The sequence below is a fragment of the Canis lupus genome, chromosome X, assembly GCF_048164855.1.
Source record: "Canis lupus baileyi chromosome X, mCanLup2.hap1, whole genome shotgun sequence".
Classification (NCBI taxonomy): domain Eukaryota; kingdom Metazoa; phylum Chordata; class Mammalia; order Carnivora; family Canidae; genus Canis; species Canis lupus.
Window position 1 is genome coordinate 39,646,582 of NC_132876.1, and position 27,650 is coordinate 39,674,231.

At 41.3% G+C, this 27,650-nt stretch overlaps 1 protein-coding gene across 12 annotated transcripts in view; it reads left to right on the plus strand.

Annotated features, from left to right (window-relative positions):
• Positions 1 to 27,650, plus strand: part of DCX (doublecortin) — a 139,845-nt gene that overhangs the window by 103,026 nt on the left and 9,169 nt on the right. For 3 of the 12 annotated variants that reach the window (XM_072818204.1, XM_072818211.1, XM_072818210.1), the window contains 4 exons: positions 479 to 581; positions 2,572 to 2,709; positions 17,398 to 17,492; positions 19,103 to 19,321. In XM_072818204.1, the coding sequence (XP_072674305.1) occupies positions 479 to 581; positions 2,572 to 2,709; positions 17,398 to 17,492; positions 19,103 to 19,306 (540 nt within the window). In that variant the 3' untranslated portion in view covers positions 19,307 to 19,321. Of the gene's footprint in view, positions 1 to 478; positions 582 to 2,571; positions 2,710 to 10,313; positions 11,501 to 17,397; positions 17,496 to 19,102; positions 19,322 to 27,650 lie in introns of those variants that run through there. The other 9 variants (XM_072818205.1, XM_072818206.1, XM_072818207.1 and 6 more) reach the window with 9 other exon arrangements.

The following is a 27,650-nucleotide window of genomic DNA, read 5'->3' on the forward strand; positions in this document are numbered from 1 at the left end:
TCTTCTTCTTCTTCTTCTTCTTCTTCTTCTTCTTCTTCTTCTCCTTCTTCTTCTTGAGAGAGTGTGAGTGGGGAGAGACAGAGGGAGAAGTTGAGAGAATATTAAGCAGGCTCCATGCCCAGCACGGGTCCTAAGACAGGGCTTAATCTCATGACCCTGAGATCATGACCTGAGCTGAAACCCAAAATCGGCTGATTAATTGACTGAGCCACCCAGGACCCATGGGTCTTGAAGTTATTCTTAATGCAATGGAAACAAGACTACCACCCATGAAACATGGAAAGACAATAGCATCCAGTGTATCTTTACTCACAGGGGCTGTGAGGGCTGTGAAGGGGCTGGTAGTTTGCAAAGTAGAGATCCCTGGGGGCTAAAGGTGATGGCCCAAATGTAAAGCTTTTCCCCCTGTCAACATGATATGAAGTTTATGGTCACAAGATAATCACATGTCAATCCAATGTTTCTGCTTCCTCCACAGGTAACCTGTCTCCATGATTTCTTTGGGGATGATGATGTGTTTATTGCCTGTGGTCCTGAAAAATTTCGCTATGCTCAGGATGACTTTTCTCTGGATGAAAATGGTAAGCGCCACCACTGGATTTTATTGTTCCTTTGTTCTCCCTCCTCCTATCCCTTAGGATTTCCATGGAGTCATATGGCCCAGAGAACATCCGTGCATGGACCCTCAAGGGCAACTATTGTTAGTCTTCCTCCTGTATGTTTGGTTACATGAGTCACTAAGTGAAAGGTTGATTGAATGTTGCAGATTCCCAGCGTCCAAACTCAGTAAAACTTACTGTCTATCCCAATAGTGACCATACTTCTTGAACCACATATTGTGTCACATGGGCTGATGGGTGCAATCAGACTATGGGAAGGAACGTTTCTGGTCAGACTTGGATATTATACATATACTTTTTTTCTAGTCAACATCCTCCAGTGACTTGGCTCACGTTGATGATTCCATTTTAGAAAGATTTTCCACTGTGTTTTTAGTGTCAAATCTTTTCCTTCTTCCCACTTTCTGGCTTGCTGCCCCATTCCCCATGCTTTGTGACTCAAGATTCCAGAGGTTGTTAATCTCAGGAAGGAGGTGAACATCTGCCCACCTCCCTTTGCTTGAGTCCAGGCTCCATGTGGAAGTTAATGGTGAATTAGCTCATACAGCAACAAGGTTAGGATATGATCCAGATGAGAAGGCATATTCAAAACATCTTTCCCAAATATAAGGGGCAACGTGTGAGAAAAGCAAACCAGGTTGTATTAATATAGACTTTACAAACCACTCAAGTGACAAGAACCCTGAAAGAGGTGGCATTTTTTCCCTGTGTTCACTTGGAGAAGAGACAAATGGGCATAAAATAGCTTAACAAATCCGAGGCTATTTCCAGTGTTCTATGCCTTCTACATCCTCAGCTCAGTGATCACTGAAGTTCATCAACCAAAACAAGATGTAAAACACACAAAAATGAGCTTTCTGCTTAACTCAATTTCCAAAATAACAAAACAAAACAAAACACCTTGGTTTACCAGAAAAGATCCCCTAATCTTTCTGGGTAATTGGTATTTCAATATGTCTTTAAGTAGGAGGTGTCAAGGAAGTGTCCAAAGACTGCCCACTCTACCTAGCATCATGGCACAGGGTTGAAAAACCTACAATGGAAAGTTTGGGACTTAGGAGACGTGGTTCCTGGTCCTTGTTCTGCTGTTCCCTTGCTCTGTGGCCTTAAGCAAGAGGCTTACTCTTTGTAGTCTCATCAGCAAAGCGAGTATGATAATTCTCCTAATGCATTAGCACAATCGGTGCCCCCAAATGACCACAATAGGGGTCCTGAGTGACCTGCATAGAAAAGGTGCCCCAAGCATAGCAGACTGAGGTTGAGGCAAGTAGCAGAAACATTTGGCAGACTCCCCTACATGCCCAAGAGCTTTCTATAAGCTCCGAGCAACAGAGTCACTGCTGGTTTATTTATTCATTAAACCAGCATACGAATTTGTGATAATGTGCATTGAAAGTCAAAAAGAGATCTCTATAAATGCATGGTGGTGGTGCTGGTAGTAGTGGGAGTGCCTATTTATAAAATGACATGACACCCCTAATATGTCCTACCACAATACGTGGCTTGTAATGAACAGTAAATGGTAGCTCCCTCTTCTTCCTTTAAATTACTCATGGATGTTTCATCTGTGTGGCTGCAGCCCCTGAACTGTCAATCTCTTCTCCGAGGAAATTAATTAATTATGTCAACAGGTGCTATTTGGAGACATGGCTGGGTCGTCCACAAATGGTCGAGTTGACTATTTAATAACCCACCCAACCTGCTTTTCAACTCCTTCTGTTGTTTCCATAATCCAGGGATTTAAACACCTGGCTTGGCCCAGATGACTTTTGTTAAGTTTCTCCCATGCCTCCCCCCTCAGAGCCGTCATTCTTACAGACAAGGACCACCTTGTAGTCTCGAGCTGTTAGGTACTTTGGCCTGTGGTGGTTATCCAGTTTCTAGAAGTTGGTAATATGCCAAGGCTCGTTTCTCCCCTGGCTTTACTAAGCTGTCTGTTCTTTTCTACCAGAATGCCGAGTCATGAAGGGAAACCCATCGGCCACCGCTGGCCCAAAGGCATCTCCAACTCCTCAGAAGAGTTCAGCTAAGAGTCCTGGCCCTATGCGCCGGAGCAAGTCTCCAGCTGACTCAGGTAACGACCAAGACGGTGAGTGCTCTTCTCCTAACTGTGCACGCTGACTTCATTTACAGAGGCCAATACCCTCTGCATGCTGGGGAATGAGTTCCTCATGAACACCACTGTATCTCCATGATATCAGTTCTATCAGTTTAGAGACTAAACAAACTTGTTTGGAGTCATGGAGACACAGCTACGACCCTGAATCTACTCAGATGGATGCAGACCAGAAATCTGGCCTCTTTGCCATGCTTGCTGTAATGCTTATTGTCATGTTTGTTTTCATAGTCATCATCTTCAGCATTATCCAGCAAAGGCATAGCCAAGGAAATAACCAAGTCAAACTTAAATTTGAAGGAGAAAACCAGAATCTAAAACAAAAATGTAAAAAGAAAATTGCCACCCGAAAGTGTCAACATAGTTGATACATTTTAGATTCAAATTTGACTTTGAACATTTTAGAAGTCAAGACAAAAAGAGAAATGAGATATTTGCATCATTCCCACAATGAGAACAAAATATATAGGCCAGGTTCTGAAAGGAAGTACAGAGATTTGTCGCACGGGATTTAATTTAATTAGTGGATAGTGAGTGATCAAAAAAAAAAAAAAAGTGACCTGTGGATCACTGCCAACCCATGAACTATTTATCAGTCTGTGATAAGATTAGAAGTTCGTGCCAAATGCAAATTATGCCACTAAGCAAACATTTACTTCAGCTGACTCTTTTTTCCTAGCACAAATTTTTTGATAAGGCTAGCATTGTGTTCTTAAGCTGGCACAGGAGCTTGGCACCCACAGTTTGAGTGACGGTGATCTGAAAGGCAAAAGGCCAGAGAAGTTCAAGTTTAGAAGCTCAGTAGAGCCAGGCACAGACAGTTTGAGTTCTTCATGGTAAGGAAATCATATGGTGCAGAAGAATTCCATTCGTCCCAAGGCTCAGGGCTCTCCATGAGAATTCTTCTAGCCTGGGAGTCTGGGAGCCTTGGGGCAGAGAGCACAAATGCTCTTTATCTCTTCTTCAGTTTGAGACAGCTCAGGCAACCGATTGGCTTTGAAATGCCTGTGGCCTAGAAAAACAGCTTGTCCTGCTGGCCTCACACTGCCAGGAGCATGCACATCACCAGCCATATTTTTTTTTCTTGGGAAGAAGGAACTAAATGGTGAAGAAGCAGCTCGAGCTTTTCATACTTCCATGTCTTTGCACATCCCATTTCCCTACACCTGGAATGCCGTCCTTCCAGCCTACTCTTCTCTGCTTGAAAATTTCTACTCATCCTTTAGTACCTCAACTAGAAATAGTTCCATTCTCTGCAGTATCATAGCATGTTCTTCATGTATCTGGGGTAATATTGACCACACTGTGTCAAAAAGTCTGTATTTACCTGTCTACTTCTCCCACTAAATACTGGGCCCCTCAAGGGCAAGGTGTCATGTTCATTTTGAATCCTCAGTGCTGAGCACAGTGCCTGGGTCCTAGTCAATACTCAAATAATGTTTGTGAGTGAACAAACATGTAAGAACACCTATTTCACCTAGCATGGTGCTAAGGACTTAGTTAGCACTTAGGGAATAGTTGCTAAAGGAACAAAAGTGCATGTGTCCAAAACAGCACATACATCTATCCACGCCAATTTATTTTGTTCACTCTATGAATACCTAGATTGTAACACTTGGATGAAAAGCGAAATTACTTGTACAAATTCCAGGCAAGGCCTTGCAAAAAAAAAAAAAGACTCTAAATACTTGATCAAGATTCATAAAGTCTGGCAGTAACTGCTTAGCCAGTCATATTTTCAGAAATGACCATTTCTGGAACTTCTAATCTATATTATTTATCTCTTGCAATGAAACAAATCACCCCCAAACTTAGTGGGCTTAAAAGAACAAACATTATTTTATTGTTTCTGTGGGTTAGGAATTTTGGATTGCTTAGCTCTCTGATGGCAGGATCCCTCACATAGTTGAGGTCAAAGTGTTGGTTGGGACCACAGTCATCTAAAGGTTCAACTAGGACTGTAGAGTCCACTCCCAGGATGGCCCGATCTTCTCCCAGACAGTGACTCAGGAGAATGAACAAGAATTGTAGTGTCTTTCATGATCTAGTTTCCGAAGCCACATACTGTCACTTCTGTTTTAGTCTATTCATTAGAAGCAGTCACTAAGTCCAGCCCACATTCAAGGAAAGAGGAATCAGTCTTCACCTCTTGAAGAGAGGTAGACCTATTTTTACACCGCTAAGAATTTGTGGATCTAGTTTTAACCACCACATAACCTATTAGTGAAATGCTGAGGTAGCAGCAGCTTGAAGTAAATAGATTCTCTGCAGACTGTATCCAGTTGGGTTATCCAACACATGTGAACACAACCACCTGTAATTAAACATGGCTTAAACATATGTCAAATTCTTGATCACCAGCATGCTACCTATAGAATTTCCCTTCAAGAAACCATGCACCTCACTGACTCTAAGATATTAGAAATAGAGAAGGAATACATGAGGACTCAATGAATATTTGTCAAATTAAAAGGAGCTATAATAGATCCCTATGAAGGCAAAGGCAGGTAAGATCTGCTTTTGCTCCTTCAGAACTCCCTTGCTAAAGACAAGGAATGAAGATTATATTCACACACACAAGGTAAAAAGAGTAACCAATTTGAGCCAGGGAATGGGGACTTTACTTGGCAGATACTGGAACTACAAACAGCCTCTACTCCCTACCAGCAAGAAATCTAAAGTGGTATTCTCAGTAGAGAGAATTTAGGTCTTTATTTCAGATAGTTCATGAACATGAATGGAGCCAAACTGTAGTCTAGCTGGCTTAATGGCAATTTCCAGAACATTTGAGCTCATTGCAGATGATGTGTCTAGATCTTCCACATGATTTCAGCCCCAAAGTGTAAAAGGATCTATGTAATGTAACCTTGTCCATTCCATGGTGGTTTAGAACCATGCCCAGGGCATCCACTTAGTGAACATTCCACAGGGGCAAAGCTGATTTCAGGCAAAACAGTACTTTAGGTAAGGTTTGGATTTGACATACACATTTTCCTTTTCCCATTTCCATGTCACTTAGGACCATTTCAAGCTGGGAAGTGGAGGGGATAGGATATGTAAGAGGAGAGAGAGGCATCTGTGTAGGAAGGCCTAGTGATATCACTTCCCGGCTTTTTTACTTGGAACAAGTTTCTTACCTTGTCTAATACTTGGTTTCCATTTTGGTTAAGACAAAAGTTGCTTGTCTACAGGTAAAAATTATTTTCCAATATTATCAGTTATTTCCAATTTACAGAGCTGTGCGATAGCTTTCACAGAATTGGAATAGGATAACCAGAAGGATGAGCTACAGACAATGCATAATTTTGCATCAGCAAGTATAAGGTTTTTCAGAGTGGGGCTGAAATTCTTTGTTTGTTTCTAGGACACAGCAGTGCCACCCTGTTTCCATCCCGAGTTAGTGTGTCTTGGATCTGGGACTTGGGGGATGGATTCACCTTTCTTTTTTTTTTTTTTCATTCAACCTGAGTAACTTGAGGTTGAGAAAGATAGGCCATTTCCAGGGAATTTTAACTACCTTCCTTTGAAGGCAAACGACAGCCAAAAAAGTTCCTCTGCAGCAGGGACTCAAACCAAACCAAACATTGGCTCAGTTCAGGTCAGTTAAAGGAATGTTTTGATGTTCTAGTTCATTAGAAAATATATAGGTTTGATTCTGGTTTGAGCAAGTTTGCTAGGTTTTCAAATATTTTTTAAAAAGAACAGAGCAATGGAGTTGGGAGAAAGTAAATATTTATTTAAAGCTATGAAATAAAACAAATCTTTCAGAGGAGGGTAATAGTGAATGAATAAGAGAAATTAGTCAATTAGACATCCATCCACATATATATATATGTATATATATATATGTACATCTGATCCAATTCATGGTTCAGTTCATATCTGGGTTCGGTTTGCCTTGAGGTTTAGTAAATTGATGCGATCTGGTCTGTAATTTGCGTCATAATTTGATTCCTTAGTACTTAAGTTGTCTTTTTTTTTTTCTGTTCTTCCCATGAATAAATCCAAGTTGGTATACTTTATTCCCTTTGAGTTCAGTGCTCACTCCTGCCAATATTGAGAGTGCCCCAAATGGAATGTCTATTGCTAAGCCCTAAATGTAAGTTAAGGGAGGATTCAGTTATCTGTATACTATTGCTAGAAGGAGCTCTCATTCTCGCTGGGCAGAGCTGCTGGACTCAAAGAATCCAAGTCCCATTAGCCATGTCTGCCTTTAAAGTAGGACAGGGAACTGTGGTAAGCAGATCAAATCCGAGGCCACAGGTCTCCTATGGGGCATTTGAAGAAAGCTAGTCCAGTGCCCCCATTTTGATTAACCCAAGACTTGCCATTTTGATAGGCAAAAAAAGGTAAGCCTGGCCTCAGAGCTACAGGAATACCTTTCTAGCATGTTTCTTGCTGTTTCCATTTCAGCCATTAACGTGTTAACTTTTCCTTTGCTACAACTACCCCCCAATTGAATTGAATTCAATTGAATTAAAAGGACAAAGTAGCTAGTTGCTGGGAAGGAATCTTTTCTTTCTTTCTTTCTTTCTTTCTTTCTTTCTTTCTTTCTTTCTTTCTTTCTTTCTTTCTTTCTTTCTCTTCTTTTTTTTTTTTCTGAAGGAGTGTCCAAGGATGCTAATTACCCACCCTGGTAGGCTGAGAGAATTGTAATGTGATAATTAGTTTGCTGTTGTTCAGTAAGTCATTGTTGTAGCAACTCACTATTCCCCACCCTCCTTCCCCCAACCTATGCTACCTAGTCTTGAAAGTCAAATCTTCCCTGTTCCCAAAGCCCGGAGGAAGAATGGATTCTTACCAAAAAATACAGCCTTTGTACTGGGAGGTCAAGGGACACAACACAGCGGGGAAGGGGGTGTGTGTGTTCATGGGAGAATTGTATCCAGGAGTACTTCTCAACCCATCAGGCTGCTTTGGGTTGGCTAAGGAGAGACCTGGTTGTTCTGCCCTTCCTGAGTGTGACTCTCTGGACCAGCTCTGTCCAGTAGAAATATAAAATTTTAAATTTTCTAATAGCCACAGTTAAAAAGGTCAAAGAAACAGGTGAAATCTGTTTTGATAATGTATTTGACTCAACTCAATACATCCAAAATATTATCATTTCAACATGTAATCCATGTAAGTAACATTCTAAGGAGATATTTTCCATTCTCTGAAATCGGGTTGTATCTTACAATGACAGCACGTCTCAATTCTGGCTCGCCATGCTTCAAATGTTCAAAAGCAACATGTGACTGGTGGCTACTGAGTACTGTAGCAGCCAGCACAGTAACTTAACTCCCTAAGAGAAGTTCAAGATAACAGTCTTTGACATAGATGAAATGCTCTGCACTTTGCAAAATATTTCCAAATTCATCACCTCAGTTGTCACTCATGATAGCACCATGAACTAGATTGGGGAAGGAAAATCATCCAGTTTTTTTTTTAATTTTAGATTGGGGACTAAGATAGAAAGAGGTTCAGTATTCTGTGGTCTTCTCAATGTCATGCAACTATTTAGCACCCAAGAGACAGAGCCCCGCTGTCCTAACTTCCAGGCGGGCAATTCGTGCACTGTCCTTAAGGCAAGATGTGAAAAAGCCCCAGAGTGGTAAATAGAAAGATCCCATTTGGTTGGTCCTTGCTTCCTTGCTTCTCAGCTTCCTTCCACCTTCCCTCACCTCCAGGCAAGGGATGTGGAGAGGCTGGGGAGTGGAGTGGCATCTGTGTCCTTTGCTTTGTGCTCCATAAAACACAGCTATAAGGAATTAGGCACCTCTATTTCCAGTGCCTAGACATTCCATCGGCTTCCTTACTGTCACTCAAGGGGAAGTGGTGCCCTTGGCAAAGCAATGGGAAGAGAAAATGTTTCCTCCATTCTGATTCTAAAATCACAGCTTATGTCTAGTTTCCGTGGGAGAACTACCTTGCATCTAAGGCAAGATTTCCATCATTGTTGGAGAACCACTTAGGAAATTGTGGAAGCAAACAATATAATTGGGGTCACTGAATACCCTGCAGGGCATGGGATGTGGTGGTGGTGACCCATCTCCCTGTAATAGTCGTCCTGTCAACCTGCTGTAGTCTGGGACTTGTGTTTAAATACGATTAAATCTCTATCTCTAGAATTTTGGTGCAATACATAGTAGTTCTAGGTGATATGGGGAAAAGGAAAAAATGAATTCCCTGTCACTCAGAATTGGGGAACCAGCATGCATATATATTTAATAAATTACTTACAAATACATATATAGTTCTGATTATGTGCCAAGTAACTGTTCTTATCACTTTATATGTATAAACCAATTTAATCTTTACAACAACCTTGTGAGATAGGCACAATTACCCCTATTTTGCAGATGAAAAAACTGGAGCATATGAAAGTTGAGTGATCTGCCCAAGACCACACAGCTAATCAGTGGCAGAGCTGTGGTTTGAACCCAGGCAATCTGTCTCCATAGTCCACAATTTAACCATTGCACCATGGTGCTCAATAGAAATGAACAGTAATGGTTTGTTTAAGTGCCCAGTGAATGGGAGAGGTAGGCAGTAAGTGCTAAGGGAAGCCTTCTTGGAAAAACTGAGGCTTGCAGGAGGGTTATATTTCAATCAATATGGAAATGGATTATTTCTTGCAGGGGCAAAAAGCATCAACAAAAGAGCAGGGGTGGTGATGAATGTAACATATGAGGGTACAGGGAGGTGGCTGTTAAGTCTACATTTCCAGCCCAACCTTCATCCGGATATTAATCCCATGAATGCCTATCAGACAGTCCTACTTAAATGTACCAAATACAATGTACCTAAAAACCAAAAACATTTCCTCCTCGTGCTCCCTGTCTGACGATAGGATCAATTCTATTCTATTCCCCAGGTCAAGCCTGTCTTTGAGTTATCTTTGATTCTTCCTATGCTTTAATCCTTCAAGTCCACTATATGCTGCTGTTGTTTGAAACATCTCCACATTACTCACATAAGAGTCCCTTCCTTTCCCTTATCACCTGATGCCAGGATTACTCCATAGACTCCGAAGTAGCATCTCTGTTTCAAATCTCGGCCTCACTATGCATCTGGTGTGGTGCCACCATATTTCTCATCCTAAAACACATTTCCATTGTTTCCCCCTCCCAACAACCCCCCCACCTCACTGCTGCAGAACCTTCAGTGGCTTCACATTGCATTCAGGAACCACCTCCATCTTAATGGCTGAGAGAGTAAAAAGAGAAGTGCAGAGGGCCATGTGCAAGGGCTATGTTTTCAGAAGCACAGCAATAAAATGCAGAAATCAAAAGCAAGGGGCTTCACTCCAGAAAACTTCAGTCCTCTAATGCCTGTCATGGTAGCCAAAGAAAGTCCTCAACCCAGAGATTGAAAAATCATCCCTTTTAAAAGGGGTTTCCTAACTCAGTGCCTATATATTGCATAGCTCCTTCTATCCCTTCATTTCTAGTAGTGGGGATATTAAGAGAAAAAGATATTGTTACAAAGCCCTTTCTATGTACTAAGGCACTTAGCTAAGGATTTTATGGATAGTCTGTCATGTAATCCTCAAAACAACAACTGAGACATGTATTCTGTCCCTTTAAATGTTACAGATGGTCCAATGGAAACCTACAGAAGCTAGGGGACACCCAAGACCACACATCCAGGCTAAGCCACGATTTAGAACCTTGACTGGTTCCAAAACATGTGTAAAATCAGTGCAGTTTTTTCTAGTTTCTACCCCATGAAACCAGGAGTGAGCATTGACAACAGGCTCCCTCCACCAGAAACATGTTCTCAGTAAAACCACCTTCAACAGAAATAAATATTGTCAGCATTATCAAGTTGCAGTAAATAATCCTGGCACTTCCAGCAGCCTTCTTACAGATGTTCTCTTCTTGCGGGACATTGATCTGTGTCAAAATATTGCAGGAACGCGTGTACATATTTGTTTTGCAAATTCTTATATCTCTCCTTATTTAGTAGAAGATTCAAAGCTGCATGCTGCCCCAAGAGTCTGATGGAAATAGATTTAAAATCCCCATTCCAAGTCCTGAAGCAACAGTATCTCACAACCTGTGATTAAATTTGGCCTGGGAACCAGCCCTAGGATCAGAGCAGTGAAGAACTATTCTGTGCCCTCAGTTCTGGCTTCCCTAACGGATGGGTCTGGGGAGAGGAACACAAGCTTTTCCACCAAGCAGAAACAATTAGTCAAACCAGTCCAGACACCCATCCCAGGGGTTCTATGGAATGAATGTGTGAAAACCACAGGCTCCATCTCTTGGCCATGTTCTGAAGTAAGTTGAAACCACCTTGATTCTACTTGGATGGCCTTCCAGAAAAACTCCCTGTATATATAGGGAGAAAATGGTATGTTTGAATCGGAATGAAGGAACACTTTGAGCATCTCAATATGAGAAAAAATAAAGAAGTGGCTGAATTATGTATTGAGATCTCCCTCTGCAAGGCATTAGGGAATTAAAGAAGACAAGACAGAGAACCAATCAGAGAACAAGGTCATGGTGAGAGGCATATGATATACAAATCCAGGAGGTCACCATCCATTGAGGAGAAGCAATTTATACCCTTTAAGCAAGTCCTAGTCTCTCTGAACCTCTATATTCTTGTGATTAAAAGGAAGCCACTAATTTCTGGCCATCATTTGTTGGGCTTATCAGGAGAATCATGTGGATTCATATATGGTAAATGGTTTGAAAACAATTACAGAACTACAACTGCAATTATTAAGACGGCTCTCAAATTATTGTCATGGCCTTTTTTTAGACTGGGGTTATTTTTAGCAACCAATATTTTGAAATAGACATCCAACCAAAGCCAACAGGCTTGATTTTGAGTTGAGCTCCCGTGTTGGGACTAGAGTGAGAGGAAAAGTCAGAGCTAAGTGACTGAGCATTATCAATTTGGTCTCTTGGCAAAGGTTAGGTACAAAGCAGATGCCAAGCTCCCCCGCTTTCCTTTCTGTGCCATTCTGGCCATCCAAACTTGAACCCATAAAGTATAATGACTTGTCTAACTCACTGCCCAGCCAGTTCTATAATTGCCACACCTGGGGCTACTTACATCCACCTTACACAAGCTGTATCCCAATTTCCAGGGAATCCATAGTCTAGGAGCTCAGCATCAACTCTGCTTGGCTGGTGACCATATTTTGTCCTTGGCTGCCCATGCCAGAAATTGGACTGTCTCCTTGTCCTTTGGGCACTGACTCAACCCATCTTGTTCCTCATTCATGGGAACTCATCTTCCCCCCCTACACTTAAATCGCTGTAAATAGGTAAGTCAGCCTAGTTACCTTGCCAGCCATCTTTTGTTTGGGTTTGTCCTGCTCTGTTCTGACAGAGCCAAGGATTTGAAGACAAGAACTGGGGCAAGGGCAGGCATAATGATTCAGAGAAGCGAGTGAGACAAGCTGTATGCCTGAGCCAAGCTTGGCCATTGTGCTGCCTAGCTGAGGGGCAGCAGTTGTTTGGAGTAACAGACCTAACACAGATACCATCATCCCAGAGAGCTCAGTGGTGTGATGGAAGTTACATGCCATGCTGGCTGCTCTGGCTCTTACTGTTTCATGACATTGTCTATGATACCCAGTCTGTTTGATGAATAAAAGAAGGTTTTTGCTAAATACTTTCTAATCTAAGATAGATAAGTGGAATAAAAACCCAGTAGATGGGCAGAAGCTCTGGTGTCTACTTCTACCTTGTCCTATTCCTCTCTCCTTTCTCCACAACTTTTCTCCCCCCTTTCTTCCTCCAGCAGAAAGTTGTCATAGGAGGGAAACTGAGTGGGGAAAAGTTAGAGAGGAAAACAAACCATGAAACTCTGGGAAACAAACAAAGGGTGGCAGAAGGGGAGGAGGGTAAGGGGATGGGATAACTGGGTGACAGGCACTAAGGAGGGCACATGATGGGATGAGAACTGGGTATTATACTATATGTTGGCAAATTGAATTTAAATAAAATATTTTTAAAAAGAAAGCTGTCATACAAAGGAGTCCCAGAAGCAATTCACCTATAAAAGCAAGAGGGATATAGCAAAAACTGAAAACAAACCGAAATACACATAGACTTTGGAATCAGAAAGATGTGTGTTCAAATCCTGACTTTTGCATCCCTAACTAAAGTGAGCCTCTCTTTCCTCATTGGAAATGAGAATACAACTAAAAGAAGCTGTGATTATTATTATTATTATTATTATTATTATTATTATTATTTTGCAGGGGTAGAGGAGAGTACATACAGAGAGTGCCTGGCCTATCAGACACCAAATAAGCAATAATTATTATCTTGGTTTTTATTGATAAGATTGATAAGAAGGCCTAGGAGACTGAGAAGGCCCAGATGCACCTTGTTGTAGAGGGAAAACACTGCCCTGTACAATGAGAAGAAAGGAAGGAAAGGATTTGGACTCTGAGGAAATAAAAGGTGGCCATGGTGAGACAGGGCTATGGTTCTGAGCAGGGGAAGGAGAAAGACAGACAAATCAAAGGGGGCAAAGTCTCCCCTCATGCATCCTCAAATAGCCGCTGTGAACTAGAAGTTCAGAGACGAGCTGAGGACATTTTGTAAAGTAAAATAAAGGATAATGAGGGATGTCACAAGTGGTCTTACTTCCGGCCGCTCTCACAATGAACTATCATGGCTGTCCATGTGGATGGGCCAATGTGAGACTGTGCATGGTTCATCAGACCCTATTAGCATTTTTTTCCTGCTTCTTCTCTTACTTGACATTTATAGGAATTAGCTTCAGAGTCTATATCAAATGGCACCCTGGCAGGTAGTTTTTCCCACAGAATCCATAGAAGAAATGCACATGTGAATGTATTTTTATCTAGTCTAAAAACGTAGGGGCTCCTTCAGCTTGAGAGAACTTGACATCTGCTTGTGCGTGTTATGTTCTCTCATGTCTCTCTATATCCACCTTTGGGTTTTATTCCATCAGGAAGTCTGGGGAAGTGTTTGCATTTCCCAAAAATGCAGTGGGTGGCAGTTAAGGTATTAAAAAATAAATTTTCGGGGCAGCCTGGGGTGGCTCAGCAGTTTAGCACTGCCTTCAGCCCAGGGCCTGATCCTGGAGACCCGGGATCGAGTCCCACATCAGGCTCCCTGCATGGAGCCTGCTTCTCCCTCTGCCTGTGTCTCTGTGCCTCTCTCTCTCTCTCTCTCTCTCTCTCTCTCTGTGTGTGTGTGTCTGTCATGAATGGATAAATAAAATCTTTAAAAAATAAAAAAAATGAATTTTCAAAACGCTTGGTGAATGTGGATGACAAATAGTCTTTCATTATAGGTAGCTTAAGATTGACTAGCCGGGGAGGGGCAGAAATCAACATAGACAAACACACAGAGACTAGAGAGAGAGGTATTCACAAAATATGTGTTTATGTATTACCCCTAAAGTTTTGGAGTGAGAGACTTTCTGAGGATATTAAGAAAAGCACTGGGAGTTGCACAAGAACCTGTATGTGCAGGTCTATGGCCAATAAATAGGTGGAAACTGCCTCACCTGCAGACATGCTTGTGATCAGTTTTCTCAATTTTGCCAAGACCAGTGGGCCCATCCTCAGCTAGGTAAGAGTGTAGGTGAAAAAGACAGTTGGGAATATAGTAACTACCGCTGTGTAGCATGGCTGACAAATGCTGGGGAATGACAATCCATTGTTGCCAAAGGATGCCTTGATGCCTCGGAACCAAATAATCCATTGTTGCCAAAGGAGGCATTGATCCCGTGGAACAAAATTTCAGAGCTCACCTGAGGAAGTGCCCAGTGCCATGGCCAAGCCTAGCCCCCACAGTCTCCATGCTGGTTGGCACAGATCACACTTTTCTTGGGGTGGCTTACTAGTGCATGCACATAGCACTCTAAGCTTATCTGTCCTCTAGGTCTCTTCTGTTTTGTCCCTTCTCTCCCTCTCCATTGCTTTAAGTCATCATCACCTCTCACCTGGACTAGTGCATGGTCCTCTTTTTTTTTAAAAAAAATTATTTTAAATAAGAATTTATACAGAGTAAGGGGAGAGGCCAAGGGAGAGAGAGAATCCCAACTTGGGACTCGATCTCATGACCCTGACATCACAACCTGAGCCAAAATCAAGAGTAGGATGCTTAAGCAACCGAGCCACCCAAGTGCCCCTGGACTAGCACGTTGTCTTCTAACCAATCTCTTTGCTCCTACCCTCACTCTAACCTACCCCATCCCCGTTTTATCCCAGCAATTGGAGTAATAGTTTTAAAATGCAATAGTGATAGTATCACTCTCAGATTTCTTTCACGAATGAAACCCAAGTAAAAGGCCCCACAAAAGGGGGCACCTGGGTGGCTCAGTAGGTTAAGAGTCTTCCCTCAGCTCAGGTCATGATCCTGGGGTCCTGAGATCGAACCCCATGTCGAGCTCCCTGCTCAGCTGGGAGCCTGCTTTTCCCTCTGCCTCCTTCCCCCTGCCCATCCTCTGTCTTTCTCTCTCTCAAATATTTTTTTAAAAAGGCCCCACAAAAGGCCCCCACAGTCTGCCCTTTACGCCATTCCCAATCTCATCTCTTAGAATTCACTGCTGGCACCTGTACTTGAGCCATTTTGAGCTCTTTGCACTTTATAAACATACTGTATTCTTTTACACCTCTGTGTCCTTGCCCCTACTGGTACAATCCTAGAGTCTAGAATACCCTTTCTGTCCTCTGCCTAACCAGTTCTAATTCTTCTTTTTGTAATGGCTTTTTTGAGCTACAATTCACATTAGGTTGTACTCCTTCAGAATGTGCAGTTCAATGGATTTTAGTTTAGCCACCTAGCTGTGCAATGGTCACCACTATTGCCAGAATATCTTTATCCCCCCTAAAATAAACTCTGTCCCTATTATCACACACGTTTGTTTCTCCCCAACTACCCACTTCAACCCTGGCCAGCCCCTGGCAACCGTTAATCTACTTCCTGTCTCCATTGATTTGTCTCCAATTATTCCAGAGTCATCCTTCAAGATTTTTTGTTCAGGTGTTGCCTCCTCCTATGTACCTTCCAGTCTCCTGATTTCAAAACCTCTCCTTTGCGCTCCAACAATTACCTATGCATGGCTCTGCCATAGTACTTAGCCCACTGTATTCTTGCCCGGCTCACCACAGGAAGTAGTTTACTCATCTCTGGAATCCCAATGTGGCCTAGTTTAGAGAAAGCTCCCTGTAACTACTGGCTAAATGAATGAAAGAGTTCCAGGAAGCCCTGACAGGGAGAAAGGTGTCTCAGTAAGTATGTGGGAGATGCATTCACTAATACACAGCTCAAGCCAGATAAGTGAATACCTATGTGCCCATATTTTAGCTTGCTTGCACTTGGATAAACTCAGTAACCACCTCACTGGTGTCTCTTCCATCTCTATAGTTGGTAACACAGGTTCCAAAACTTAGGGAAACATTATCCTAGGTGGAAGAGAGGACATTAGATTCTCAGAAAATATTCATGATACAACAATTTTAGCTTTCCCTTCCTTCTTGTTTCTCTCCTTCCTCCCTCTCTCACTCTCTGCCCCATGTACCTTTGGGATATTTTTAAAAAGATCTCTTTATTTATAAACCATATTTCAGAGTATCTCTGATTAGCAGTGTTGGTCCTTGGATTTTTAAAAAAAAATTAACTGTAGCAGGAGATGTCTAAACATGAATCCACTCGAGAGCTGTTTAATTGTTCCATTTCCATGCACCACATTTTTTTACATGATTGGATCTTTAAAAAGCTCATTAGCAAAAGGAATATAAAACCATTTACAAACACAATGGAATATCAAGACATTGCATACTAAACCATCTCCTTTTCAGCATTTTGTTGGCCTAGAGAGAAATGAGGGTGCACCCTGCCTCTGACCACCACTGTCTGCCTTCCTCTGTCATTGTGCGTTTCTCCTGGTTTCATACTTTGGCTTTCTTTTCTTCTCCTGACCTCTTACCCTGTCTTCCTCATCTCCCTTCTCCACTCCTGATCTCTTTCTCTCCCTTGTTACTGATTTCCACTTCTGCCCCTCTCCCTCTACAAGCCTTTATGTCTCACACTATTTCTCTTCCACTTTCTTTTCTATTCTCCTTCCTGGGTAGTTTCCTTTCTTTTTTTCTTTCCTTCAGCTCTTTTCAGCCAGGATGAGGCAAGGAAGAGAGAGTAAAGTGTGTGTGTGGGAGGTGAGCAGGAAAATAGAGAGTGGGGAGAGATTGGCTATCCTGTACCTGCCACGGCATTTACCACCAGAGGGGATGCGCCCCTCGTCCCAATCACCCAGATTTCTTCCACTCTAAAGGGAAGGCACAGAACCTCTTTTTGCCTCACTTTTTTTTTTCTGCCTTGTAACATCGAAACAAAATCATATGTTCCCACACTACCTCCCAGAGATGGTGTTAGGGTCAAACTTGGGAATGAATATGAGAAAGGTTTGAAAAGAACCAGAGCCTGTAATTGGAAGCACTCAGGGGAAAGGGTGGGAGGATTACGGCCCTGCACTGCTCCAGGATCTAATTAACTGAGGATTGCTGTTCTGGCCCTTTCTGAGGAATGTGTTTCTTCTCACCTTTGTTCCGCTCATCAAATCACTTGGTTGTCTGTGTACCTTGCTTGAATGTTCTTAGTGTCTTCGGAGGGGAAGGATAACTGGTTCCTTTGTATGCTGTTGATTCTTACCCCTTCCTTTTCTCTTGCCTCGGGCTAGCAAACGGGACCTCCAGCAGCCAGCTCTCTACCCCCAAGTCTAAACAGTCACCCATCTCCACGCCCACCAGTCCTGGCAGCCTCCGGAAGCACAAGGTATTATGTCTCTTATACCTTACTAAACCCCTTTGCACTCGGACTTCTCTGAATGACTGGGTGAAGGTTTGCTCTGCCATCTACTCCAGCAATGCATTAAGGCCAGAATTTCCCTTCATCTGGTCCTTGAGCTTGAAGCCCTGGGAATCCCAGCAGGTGCCAAGCTTCTAGTCACTTTCATTTTGTTCCTTCGACCAACGTCCCCCCAGCCTAACCCCCTGCAATTCCCAGTTACACTTAACCAAAAGGAAGAGGTAACAAAGGTCCTAAATACCTGAGTTACTGGTGTCACCAAATGATGGCTCAGAGGATGAGCTGGAAAGCACTCAGCACAGCAAAGAGGGCATTGAGCACAGCTTATGTCCCCAGGCACCAGTCGGAAGAAGTGACAAAGATAGCAGTCAAAGAAAGTTTGCACTGAGTGACTCCCTTTGGATTTGCTGGATATCAAAACATGAACACACCCTAGTTTCACTATGTATTCATCACTACCAGGCAGTTTCTGGTACATTGTAGGAGGAGAGGGCACATATACACCACATCAACCCTGCCTGGGAACCATTTACACCACTAAGTAATTCCAAATAAATATACCTCAAAAATAATACAAGTTTGTAAACTCTCTAGCCCCACTTTCCAAACAGATTCCCACCCAGAAATCTCTTCTGTATAGAAAATCTGGAGCAGTTACTGCCTTGGACCTCACCTCTGAGGCAATGTGAACATGGTTTCTGCTTCGATGGCCACACTCTGGAGCAGATTCCTCTAGAATTCTTTTGTCTTCTCCCTGCTCACAAGACCTGGTGTGAGATGGAAATAGGCAAAAGGCCACAAATGTGGCCAGCTCCATCACTGGACCATAGATGGTCAGAGCTGAAAGATTTTAGATGGAGATAAATTACTTTCATTTGATTGTCTCGATAATCTTGGGAGGTCAACAATTTGCAGGAGAGGAAATGAAGACCCAGAAAGCTTAAGTTACTAGGGTGACATAGCTAGGTGGTGGCAGACATAGAACTAGCACCTGAGTGACTGCCAGCAGTATGCTGGAGCCAGTTCATGCTAGCTCACAAGTGTTAATTGTGTACATCGCTTCTGAGCTCTATGCTCAGCAATTACAGTTTGGTAACAAGAACTCCATCGTGGTGGGAATATTTGCACCACAGAAATCAGTACACACTACAAATCAAGGCTGTGGTCTTCCCCCTCCCATGCCCCCCACCACCGGAAAGTTAGTTTTTACGAATGTAACAGCACACCACTACCTGACATCCATTTTCATTTCTCTACATTAGGACTCTACTTTCTTGGTTAATTGACCATTACCTGTTCCATCATTCCTACTTCCTATTCTGTTCCTGTAATGACCCATTTAGTTTCCAGTGTTGACCCCGACCAGAACCTTCTAATTGTCCTGCTCAGCTATTTGGTTTCCCCAAATGAGGATCTGCTGAACCTTCTGTGCAGCCAGTGTTACGCAGAGGTTGTAGCATGGATGAAAACTACCCTTACCGTCAGCACTCGGTTACTCTTCTGAGCAGCAAAGCTCATTAATTATGGATGCTCCAAGATGGGGAGTAGCCTCCTTCTGTCGTTCCACTCTCCAACAGGAGCTCCTATGCTACATTGCTTCTTACTGTCTTTGCCCTATGCATTTCTGCCCTTATCATCCTTCTGAGGAGATTGACCTACCCCAGCATCTTCATCAAAAGCAATGGGGCAGCTTGGACATTTATTTGGCCTGCTCACTTGAGTCATTCAGCTTTTCACTTGACCTGTTCAGTTCATTTAGGCTGAGGACCCATCGTCCATAAGCCTGTTGAGGTGAGTGCTGGCTTTGTTAAACCATTTCTCCTGGTTGGGTTTGTGGGCTTTTTTGTGTGGGTGTTTTGTTTTGTTTTGACTCAATTCTATGAACTAATTTAACCATTGAAGGACTAGAACAAGCGATAGATGGTGGCACTGCCAGAGCCTCTCTGTGGGATTGTCAGTACATCCTTTTATTTTTAAAATGACTCTTTTTTATGACAGTGAGACAAACACACATGAAGTAACAAATCATATGATTCTCTAGAGCAAATATTTAAAGAATTTGGGTTTTGGTGAACTTCTTACTAACTTTTTAACTTCTTACTTTTATATCATTTCAAACTTACAGGAGAGTTGCAAGAATAATATAAAAAAGTTCTGTACACTCTTTACACAGATTCACCAGTTTATATTTTTGCTCCATTTATTCCTTGTGTTCTCTCACTCCACACCCCCCCCACACGCATGCACATGCACACACACGCACATGCACACACACACACACTTTACCATTTTTTTTTAACATTTGAGATGAAGTTGCACACATTATATCATTTTACCTCTGAATGCTTGTGTGTATTTCCTAACAATAAGGATATTTTCATTCCTAACAATAGCAGAGTGATCAAAATCAGGAAATTTGTACTGGTGAAACACTGTTATATACGCTACAGCTCATACTCACACTTCAGCAATTGCCGTCCAGATTCACACATCACCTGCAGTTGTTACGTTCCTATAGTCTTCTTTAAACTAGAACTTGAGTCTTTCTTTTTGAAGATGTATGGTAGAAATGGAGAATACAGGCCAGTTATTTGGTAGAATGTCCTTTGATTTAAGTGTGTCTGATGTTTCCTTGTGATTAAGTCCATATTATGCATTTGGGGCAGAATTGCCATAGAAGTAATATGTCTCTCTCAGTGCATCTGATCGGGAGGCAACAGCCTCATGCTTGACACTACCAAGATGCAGGGTGAACTGGTTTTTCCAAATAAGCTAAAAAAGTATCTTGTGACCTTGGCTCAGGCCCCCTGGGTCTCAGGCCTCAGCTTCTTGTTCCTCCTTCTACATAGCTACCTGAACCTTAGATAGCACCAGTAAGGTCCTTGGGCAGTGGGCCCAAGCAGTTCTCATCTGAACTTCCATCCAAGTGGACCTGAAAGGTGTGAGTCATGGTGGAAACAGGAAGCAGGTGTCTGAGGCCATGACTTTCCTCCTGCGCAATTGGAAACAAATTTGAAGTCCCAGCATCCCTTTGGTAACTCTTGATGGCTGTGGCAGGGCCCTAAGCTGTAATCAGCCTCTTGGCTTCCCCTCTTAAGCAGCTCATGGAGAATCCTCTTTAATGCAGCTGTGAGGGGGTTAGCCAAAGTCCGCATACTCGAGTGCTAACAATATGGACACAAAGTAAGTCCTTGGATAGTTAATGAGAACAACATTTTGCATTTCCATACTACTTGATCCTTTTGCACATTTTCCTATTTACCCTTGTGATAACACTGCCAAAGAGATAGGGCAGGTAGGTAGCGTTTCCATTTTCCAAATGAGAAAAAGGGGGTGCCAAGGTGAAAGACAACTCCAGTATGATTCAACACTTTGGAGAACATAGTACATTTAAGATGTTCAAAAAGCCCAGAAATATAGGAAAACACTTCTGTTTATTTAAAAATGTTTTCCAGGTTGGTAATTGCACTCATTCCTTTAAATTTGGAGATATTTGGCTTGTAAAGTCTTCTAGAGATCAAAGGGAAGTATATTTGACGTATTATTTGAAAATATAACCAACATAATTTAAATACATATTTTCCTCTATGTTTTCAGACCCCTTTTCTGTGGTCCTGTAAGTGCTTGGAGAGATAGTTTGATGAGTAAAGTCGGGTACTGACCCTTAAATCATAGACACCACTCTAAGTGGATTTCGGTAGTGTGATCAAGAGCGGACAAAAGGACTCTAAGAGCACAAAGAGGGGTGGGAAAGGCCTCTAATGGGGTGAGGGTGGGAGATGGAGAAAGTTTTGCAGACTAGGTGATATTTAAGTGGGGCCTTGAAGCCTGGGTAGGCTTTTGATGGCTGGTGAAGAGAATGGGCATTCCAGCATTAAAAAACAAAAAAAGTCAGCAAGAATAAAGCCACGCCATCAGAAAAGTGCAGGGCACATTTGGGAAAAAGCAAACCCAAACTAGAAGCCAGGTTTCTCAAAACTCCTCTCTGACTTCCTTTGGACTATAAGCTCCTTGGACCAGAGACCAAGATTTTGTTTTCTCTAACGCAATAGTATCGCCAGCACAGCTGTATTTGTTACAAACATTTTGTTCTGTAGGGCTCCAAGGGACTAAGCAAATGAATTTCAGGTGCAAATTATTTGTATTGTTAAGCAATATGTGTGTTTCTGTATTTCTACATATCGATCAACAAAAACACAGAGTTGAGATAATTCCTTCTCCTGAACATTGTTCTACCCACACAAGAAAATATCTTTTGAATACGATGTAAGTGGATGGAGGACATAAGTACAGAAATTCATTACTAAGCCTAGTCCTATGGGTTCTCTCCATAGCCTGCCTCTCACCTCACCCATCCCAAGTCATAATGACTACAAGTGCAGCCTCCTTGCGATTCTACCCCTAGGCCTGCACCCCCTTCCTCTGAAATATACGTCTGAAATAATCTTTTATGATTATTTCCACCAGCCAACCAACTACACTGAAGGGTCTGTTACAAGAGTTATTGAGAGCAAGGGTGAATGCTGAAGCCCTGTGGTTCAATGTGTTAGGACTCAAAGTGGCCTCCATAATGAAAAGGCCCTTCTGTGTTGCCCAAAAAATGTGCAGGGTGGTTAGGAACTTGGCAATGTCAGCCTTGTTTCCTTTGCTTTGGTGTAACTAATAAAACATAAAATGCAGTGATCTGACTTAGAGAATTTTAGAACAAGAAGGAACCTGAAAGATCTTGTACTCCACGTCTCCCTCAATATTCAGACAGAGCATCAAAGGCCCTTGTAAGGGGAAATGAAATAGCCAAGATAGGGCTAGAACCTAGGTCTCCTGACTCTTAATCCTGTGCTCTTTCTCTGTAGTGGACTTCTATCGTGTGTAATTTAGACTAATGGAATCCATCGAGAGTCACAGGAGAGTCATGGAACAAAACTACCACAAAACTGTCTTTTTACTTTTGTATACATCATTACATGCTAAATATCACTCTATGCATTAAATGTCGATGCATGCATTTTGCTGTATAGGGCTCCATGCTCAGGAATCATATAATCAGTATTCAGTTGTCAGCCTAAGGTATTTTCAAAGGTACCATTTTTTTAAAAATAACAGCTTATTGAGATGTAATTCACATACTGTAAAATTCACCTTTTAAAAGTATATGCTTCGGTAGTTTTTAGTATAATCATGAAGTTGTACAAGAATATATTCATCACCCTCAAAAGTATTCACAGTCTCTTCTCCCTCCACCCAACCTCTGGCAACCACTGATCTACTCTCTGTTTCTATGAGTTCATATTCTGAACATCTCCTATAAATTTCCCTCTGAGCACTGCTTTAGCTGCTTCTCATAACTTTTGGTGTATTGTTATTTCATTTTCTGTCTTAGAAAAGATAAAAGTCTTTTCTAATTTCCCTTGTGATTTCTCCTTTGACCCATTGGCTATTTAGCAGTATGTTGTTTAATTTCCACATATTTGTAAATTTCCCAGATACCTTTCTGTCATTGCTTTCTAATTTAATTCCACTGCAAAGAACATACTTTGTATGATTTCAACCCTTTTACATTTATTGAGATTTGTTTTGTGACCTAGCATATTGTCTATTCTGCAGAATGGGATCTTGAGAAGAATGTGTGTTCTGCTATGGTTGAGTGGAGTATTCTATAGATGTGCAGTTGTTAGTAGTGTCATTTAAGCTTTGTCTTTCCTCATTGGTCTTCTGCCTGGTTATTCTGTACATTATTGAAGGTGGAGTACTGAAGTCTTCAACTATTCTAGATGAGTTGTTTATTTCTTCCTTCAATTAAGTAATTTTCTGCTTTATGTAGTTTGGTGCTCTGTTGTTAAGGCACATGTATGTTTATGTTCTCAGGTGTATTTATCCCTTTTATCATTAGAAAACATCCTTATTTGTCTCTATCAACAATTTTTTGTCTCAAAGTCTATTTTTTTCTGTTATTAGTATAGCCTCTCCAGCTCTTTTTGATTACTTACTGCATGGTAAGTTTTTTGTCCATCCTTTTGCTTTCAATCAATTTGTGTCTTTAAATTGTGTCTCTTTCAGGCAGCAGAGAGCTGGATCATGTTGTTTTTTGTAAAATCCATTCTGCCAATCCCTGCCTTTTCATTTGAGTGCTTAATCTATTTATGTTTAATGTAATTACTGCTAGGGTGGAGATTACATCTGCCATTTTGTTCTTTTCTATATGTCTTATGTCTTTTTTGTTCCCTTATTCCTCAATGTCTGTTCTTTTTTGTGTTAGATATTTTTCTAATGTGCCATTTGAATCTCCTTGTAGTTTTACTAATTTTATTTTGAGTTATTTTCTTAGTGGCTGCCCTGGAGAGTACAATTAACATCTTAATGCAATCTATTCTGGAATAATATCAACTTAATTTCAATTGAACACTAAAAAATTTACTATAGTACAGTTTTGTCCCTCCCCCTCCTTCTGGGCTCTTATTGACATACAAATTACATCTTTATAATGTAATTAGTCCATCAGCACACTTATACAATCACTATTCCATGCAGTTGTCTTTTGAACTGGTTAATAGAAGAAAGAGTCACAAAAATAAATTTGTACTGTCTTTTGTATTTACCTATATATTTACATATACCAAGTGTTCTTTCTTTTTTATATGGATTTTAACTACCGTCTATTGTCCTTTCAGTCCCTCCACCCCCGCCCCAAAAGCTTCTCTTTAGTATTTCTTGGAGGAGATGTCTGCTAGCAATGAACTCTCTGTCTTTGTTTATCTGAGAATGTCTTGTTTTCTCCTTCATTCTTGAAGGATAATTTTCCTATATTTTCTTAAATGCTTTGATCTAATAAGTTTCCCTGCCTTGGCTGAAACACTGCGTGCGTGCGTGCATGCGTGTGTGTGTGTGTGTGTGTGTGTGTTGGGGATGGTTTCAGTGCTCTGTCAGGCAGTTTATAACTTTGCCTCAGCCTTCATTTGCTGCTTGAGGAGGGCCCCAAGGCCAACCAGAGGTGAGAGATTAGGACCTTCTTCGGTCTCTTCTCAGAATACACCCAGTCCTGATCATGTACCATGTCATAGAGATTCCTGGGAATATGTGAATATGTTAGAGCTTTTCAAAGTCTCCTATGGACATTAATTCTGTAGCTTTTCCCTTTTAAGGTTTTGAGCAGCTTCACTTACCCCAACAGTTTCCTTTATGTTAGGCAGCTGTGATTTTAAACAATTGCAGCTGATTAAGCTCCCTGAAAAGGCGGTTCACAGCGAGTGTGCTTTTCGTCAGGTCAAATAAAGAGTCCCATGAGTGGGAGTTTCCAAGGAGCTACTAAACAGGTCAAATAGTGACAATTCTCTGGGAATGGGGGCATTTTGGGGAGCTTCCAACTCATTCTGCACCCTCTGGTCACTGCTAAGTTGCTGTTTTTCAGATACTGTAATTGGGAGGCTGTTGGTTTTCAAAGGTACACTGTAGTTGGGGAGAGGAAAAGGAAATAGAACAAGCTAATGCACTACAAATTTTGATATTCTTACTAAAATTCAGCCATTTTTCTTGAATAAACACGTTTTGGATTGCTGAAAGCTTTTGGTTAATTTCCAGAGTTCTGAAAAAGTTGATTTTGACCATTTTTCCAGTGTCACTGCAGGAGCAGATTTTCAGTCTTTCTTTGCCATTATGGAAGTCTAGAGCTCAAAGATACTTTTGACTATGTTCGATTTTCACTTTATTCAAGTATAAGAGAACTAAAATCCCTTCAGAGATGTGACCCAATTGTGTACCAATTCAATTTTACAAGTTTTTATTGAACTCCTGTTGTTTCCTCAGCCTTGCACTTCTTACCTGTGTATCAGTTTTATAAGAGATGGGTGTTTGGTAGTGTAGAACAAGGGTGTCAAATACTGCCTATGGCCTGGTTGTTTCGGGGTAGTCCCCCGATGTGTAAAAAAAATGTTTCTTATATCTTTAAAGGGGTGTAAAAGAAACAAAACCCAAACAAACAAGACTACATGGAAGAAACCATATGTAACCAGCAAAGAGAGCCCAAAATATTTACTATCTAGCCCTTTACAAAAAAAGTTTGTCAGCCCCTACCGTGAAGGGATGGTGGGTTGATAAGAAGTGAGTCTATTTGCTATAGTTGCCTTTCTTGTGTTTTTTAATGATTAAGTAGTCCCTTGAGGGTCCAAAATAACAGACTGAGAGGTGGAGGGGGACCTTACATATTGTCCTTTCCAATACTAAATTTTCAGGATGAAGACACCAAGAGTCAAAGACTTTTTCAGTGTCACAGTATAGATTATTCAGGACTAAAAGCTCAGCTTTCCGAATATACTTAGCTCCTCTTTCCATTGAAGCTGCCTAAACATTTTCTTACCCCTTCCTTATCAGCAAAAAGTGTTCTTTTTTTCTTTAAAGATTTTATTTTTAAGTAATCTCTTCCCCTAATATGGGGCTCAAACTTACAACCCCAAGATCGAGACTCACATGCTTTACTGATTGAGCCAGCTAGGTGCCCCACAGCAAAAAGCATTCTTAATATTTAGATAAGCAAGTCCCTCTCCTCCTTTTTCTTGTCCTTCTTCCTCATCTTCACTTTTCCCTCTAACTCACAGAGAAGCTATAGGCTCCAGTTTTCTGGACAAGTCTCTACCTACGTTCTTTGTTTCTATTATACCAAGGAGAATCTCTTAAATATCCACAGTTGACCTAAGTTTTTCAGTTCCCTTTAGTATCTTGCTGATAATGTGAATGATAGCAGTGGTTTTCAAACTGCTTCATTTGGTGATGGGTGAAATTCTGCCTTCGCCATGTCTGATTCAACCACAAGAGCTACACATTTATTTATTTATTTAATGTATTGGGCTTCCAAACAAAATTTCATTTGAATAGAGGATTTAGAAGGAGAAGAGAGAGAGAGAGAGAGAGAGAGAGAGAGAGAGAGAGAGATTGAGAGACAGAGATTTGAAAATCACTGATTTAGATTATGGGTGAAGTAAGTCCAAGAGGAATCAGAAGTACCTCCAAATACAGTTCTGGGGACAGTGGGAAAAACCAATGCCATATCACCTCCCAATCTCCTCAAGACATATAAGCCTTGGACAGCATTGAAGCCATGGATCCTAATTCCTGGTGCAAAATGGAAGAGCATCAGGAAATAAGTTGCAAGTAGGCAAATGAGGTACATTTTCAGGGTTAGGCATTTGTTCAGGACCTGGCAGTTTTCTGGGACCATGAAATGAATTGACATTTATATTCACAACTGATTTTTGACAAAGGCACAGATTCAATCAGTGGAGGAAAGAAAGTCTTTTCAATAAGTGGCGCTGGAGCAATTGAATATCCAAAGGCCATAAAATGACTGCTAACCTAAACCTCATATCTTATGTAGAAATTAACTTTTAAAAATGGACTATAGGTATAAATGTAAAACAGAGAAAAAGGAAACAGAGGAGAATATCTTGTGATCTTTGGCTAGGCAAAGCATTCTTAAGTTTGACAATAAAAGTACCATCCATAAAATAAAAAGAATAATAAACTGGACCTCATCAAAATTAAAAACTTTTGCTTTGTCAAAGACCATGCAAAAGGTATGGAAAGACATGCTACAGAGTGGGAGAAAATATTTGCAGGGCACATATTTAACTAAAGGTATACAAACAACTGTTAAAACGTGATAAGAAAGAAAAAAAAACAGTTAGTAAATTAACAAAAGCCCTGAAGAGGGGTGCCTGGGTAGCTCAGTTGGTTATGTGTCTGACTCTTGATTTTGGCTCAGGTCATGACTGCAGGGTGATGAGATTGAGCCCATGTTGGGCTCTGTTCAGTGTGGAGTCTACTCTGCTTGAGATTCTCTCCTTCTCCCTCTGCCACACCCTCCTCTCGCACTCTGTCTCAAAAAAAAAAAAAAAAAAGACCTAAGGAAACGTTTTACTGAGGAGGAATTACAGATGTCATCTATGGACATGAAAATATGTTTAACACCAGCAGCCATCAGGAAAATGCAAATTAAAACCATAATTAGATATCACTACAAACTCATTAAGAATAATTAAAATAAAAAAGTAGCAAAATCGCCAAATACTGGTGAGGATATGGATAAACTGGATCACTAATACTTTTCTGGTGAGAATGTATGTAAATAGTACACTC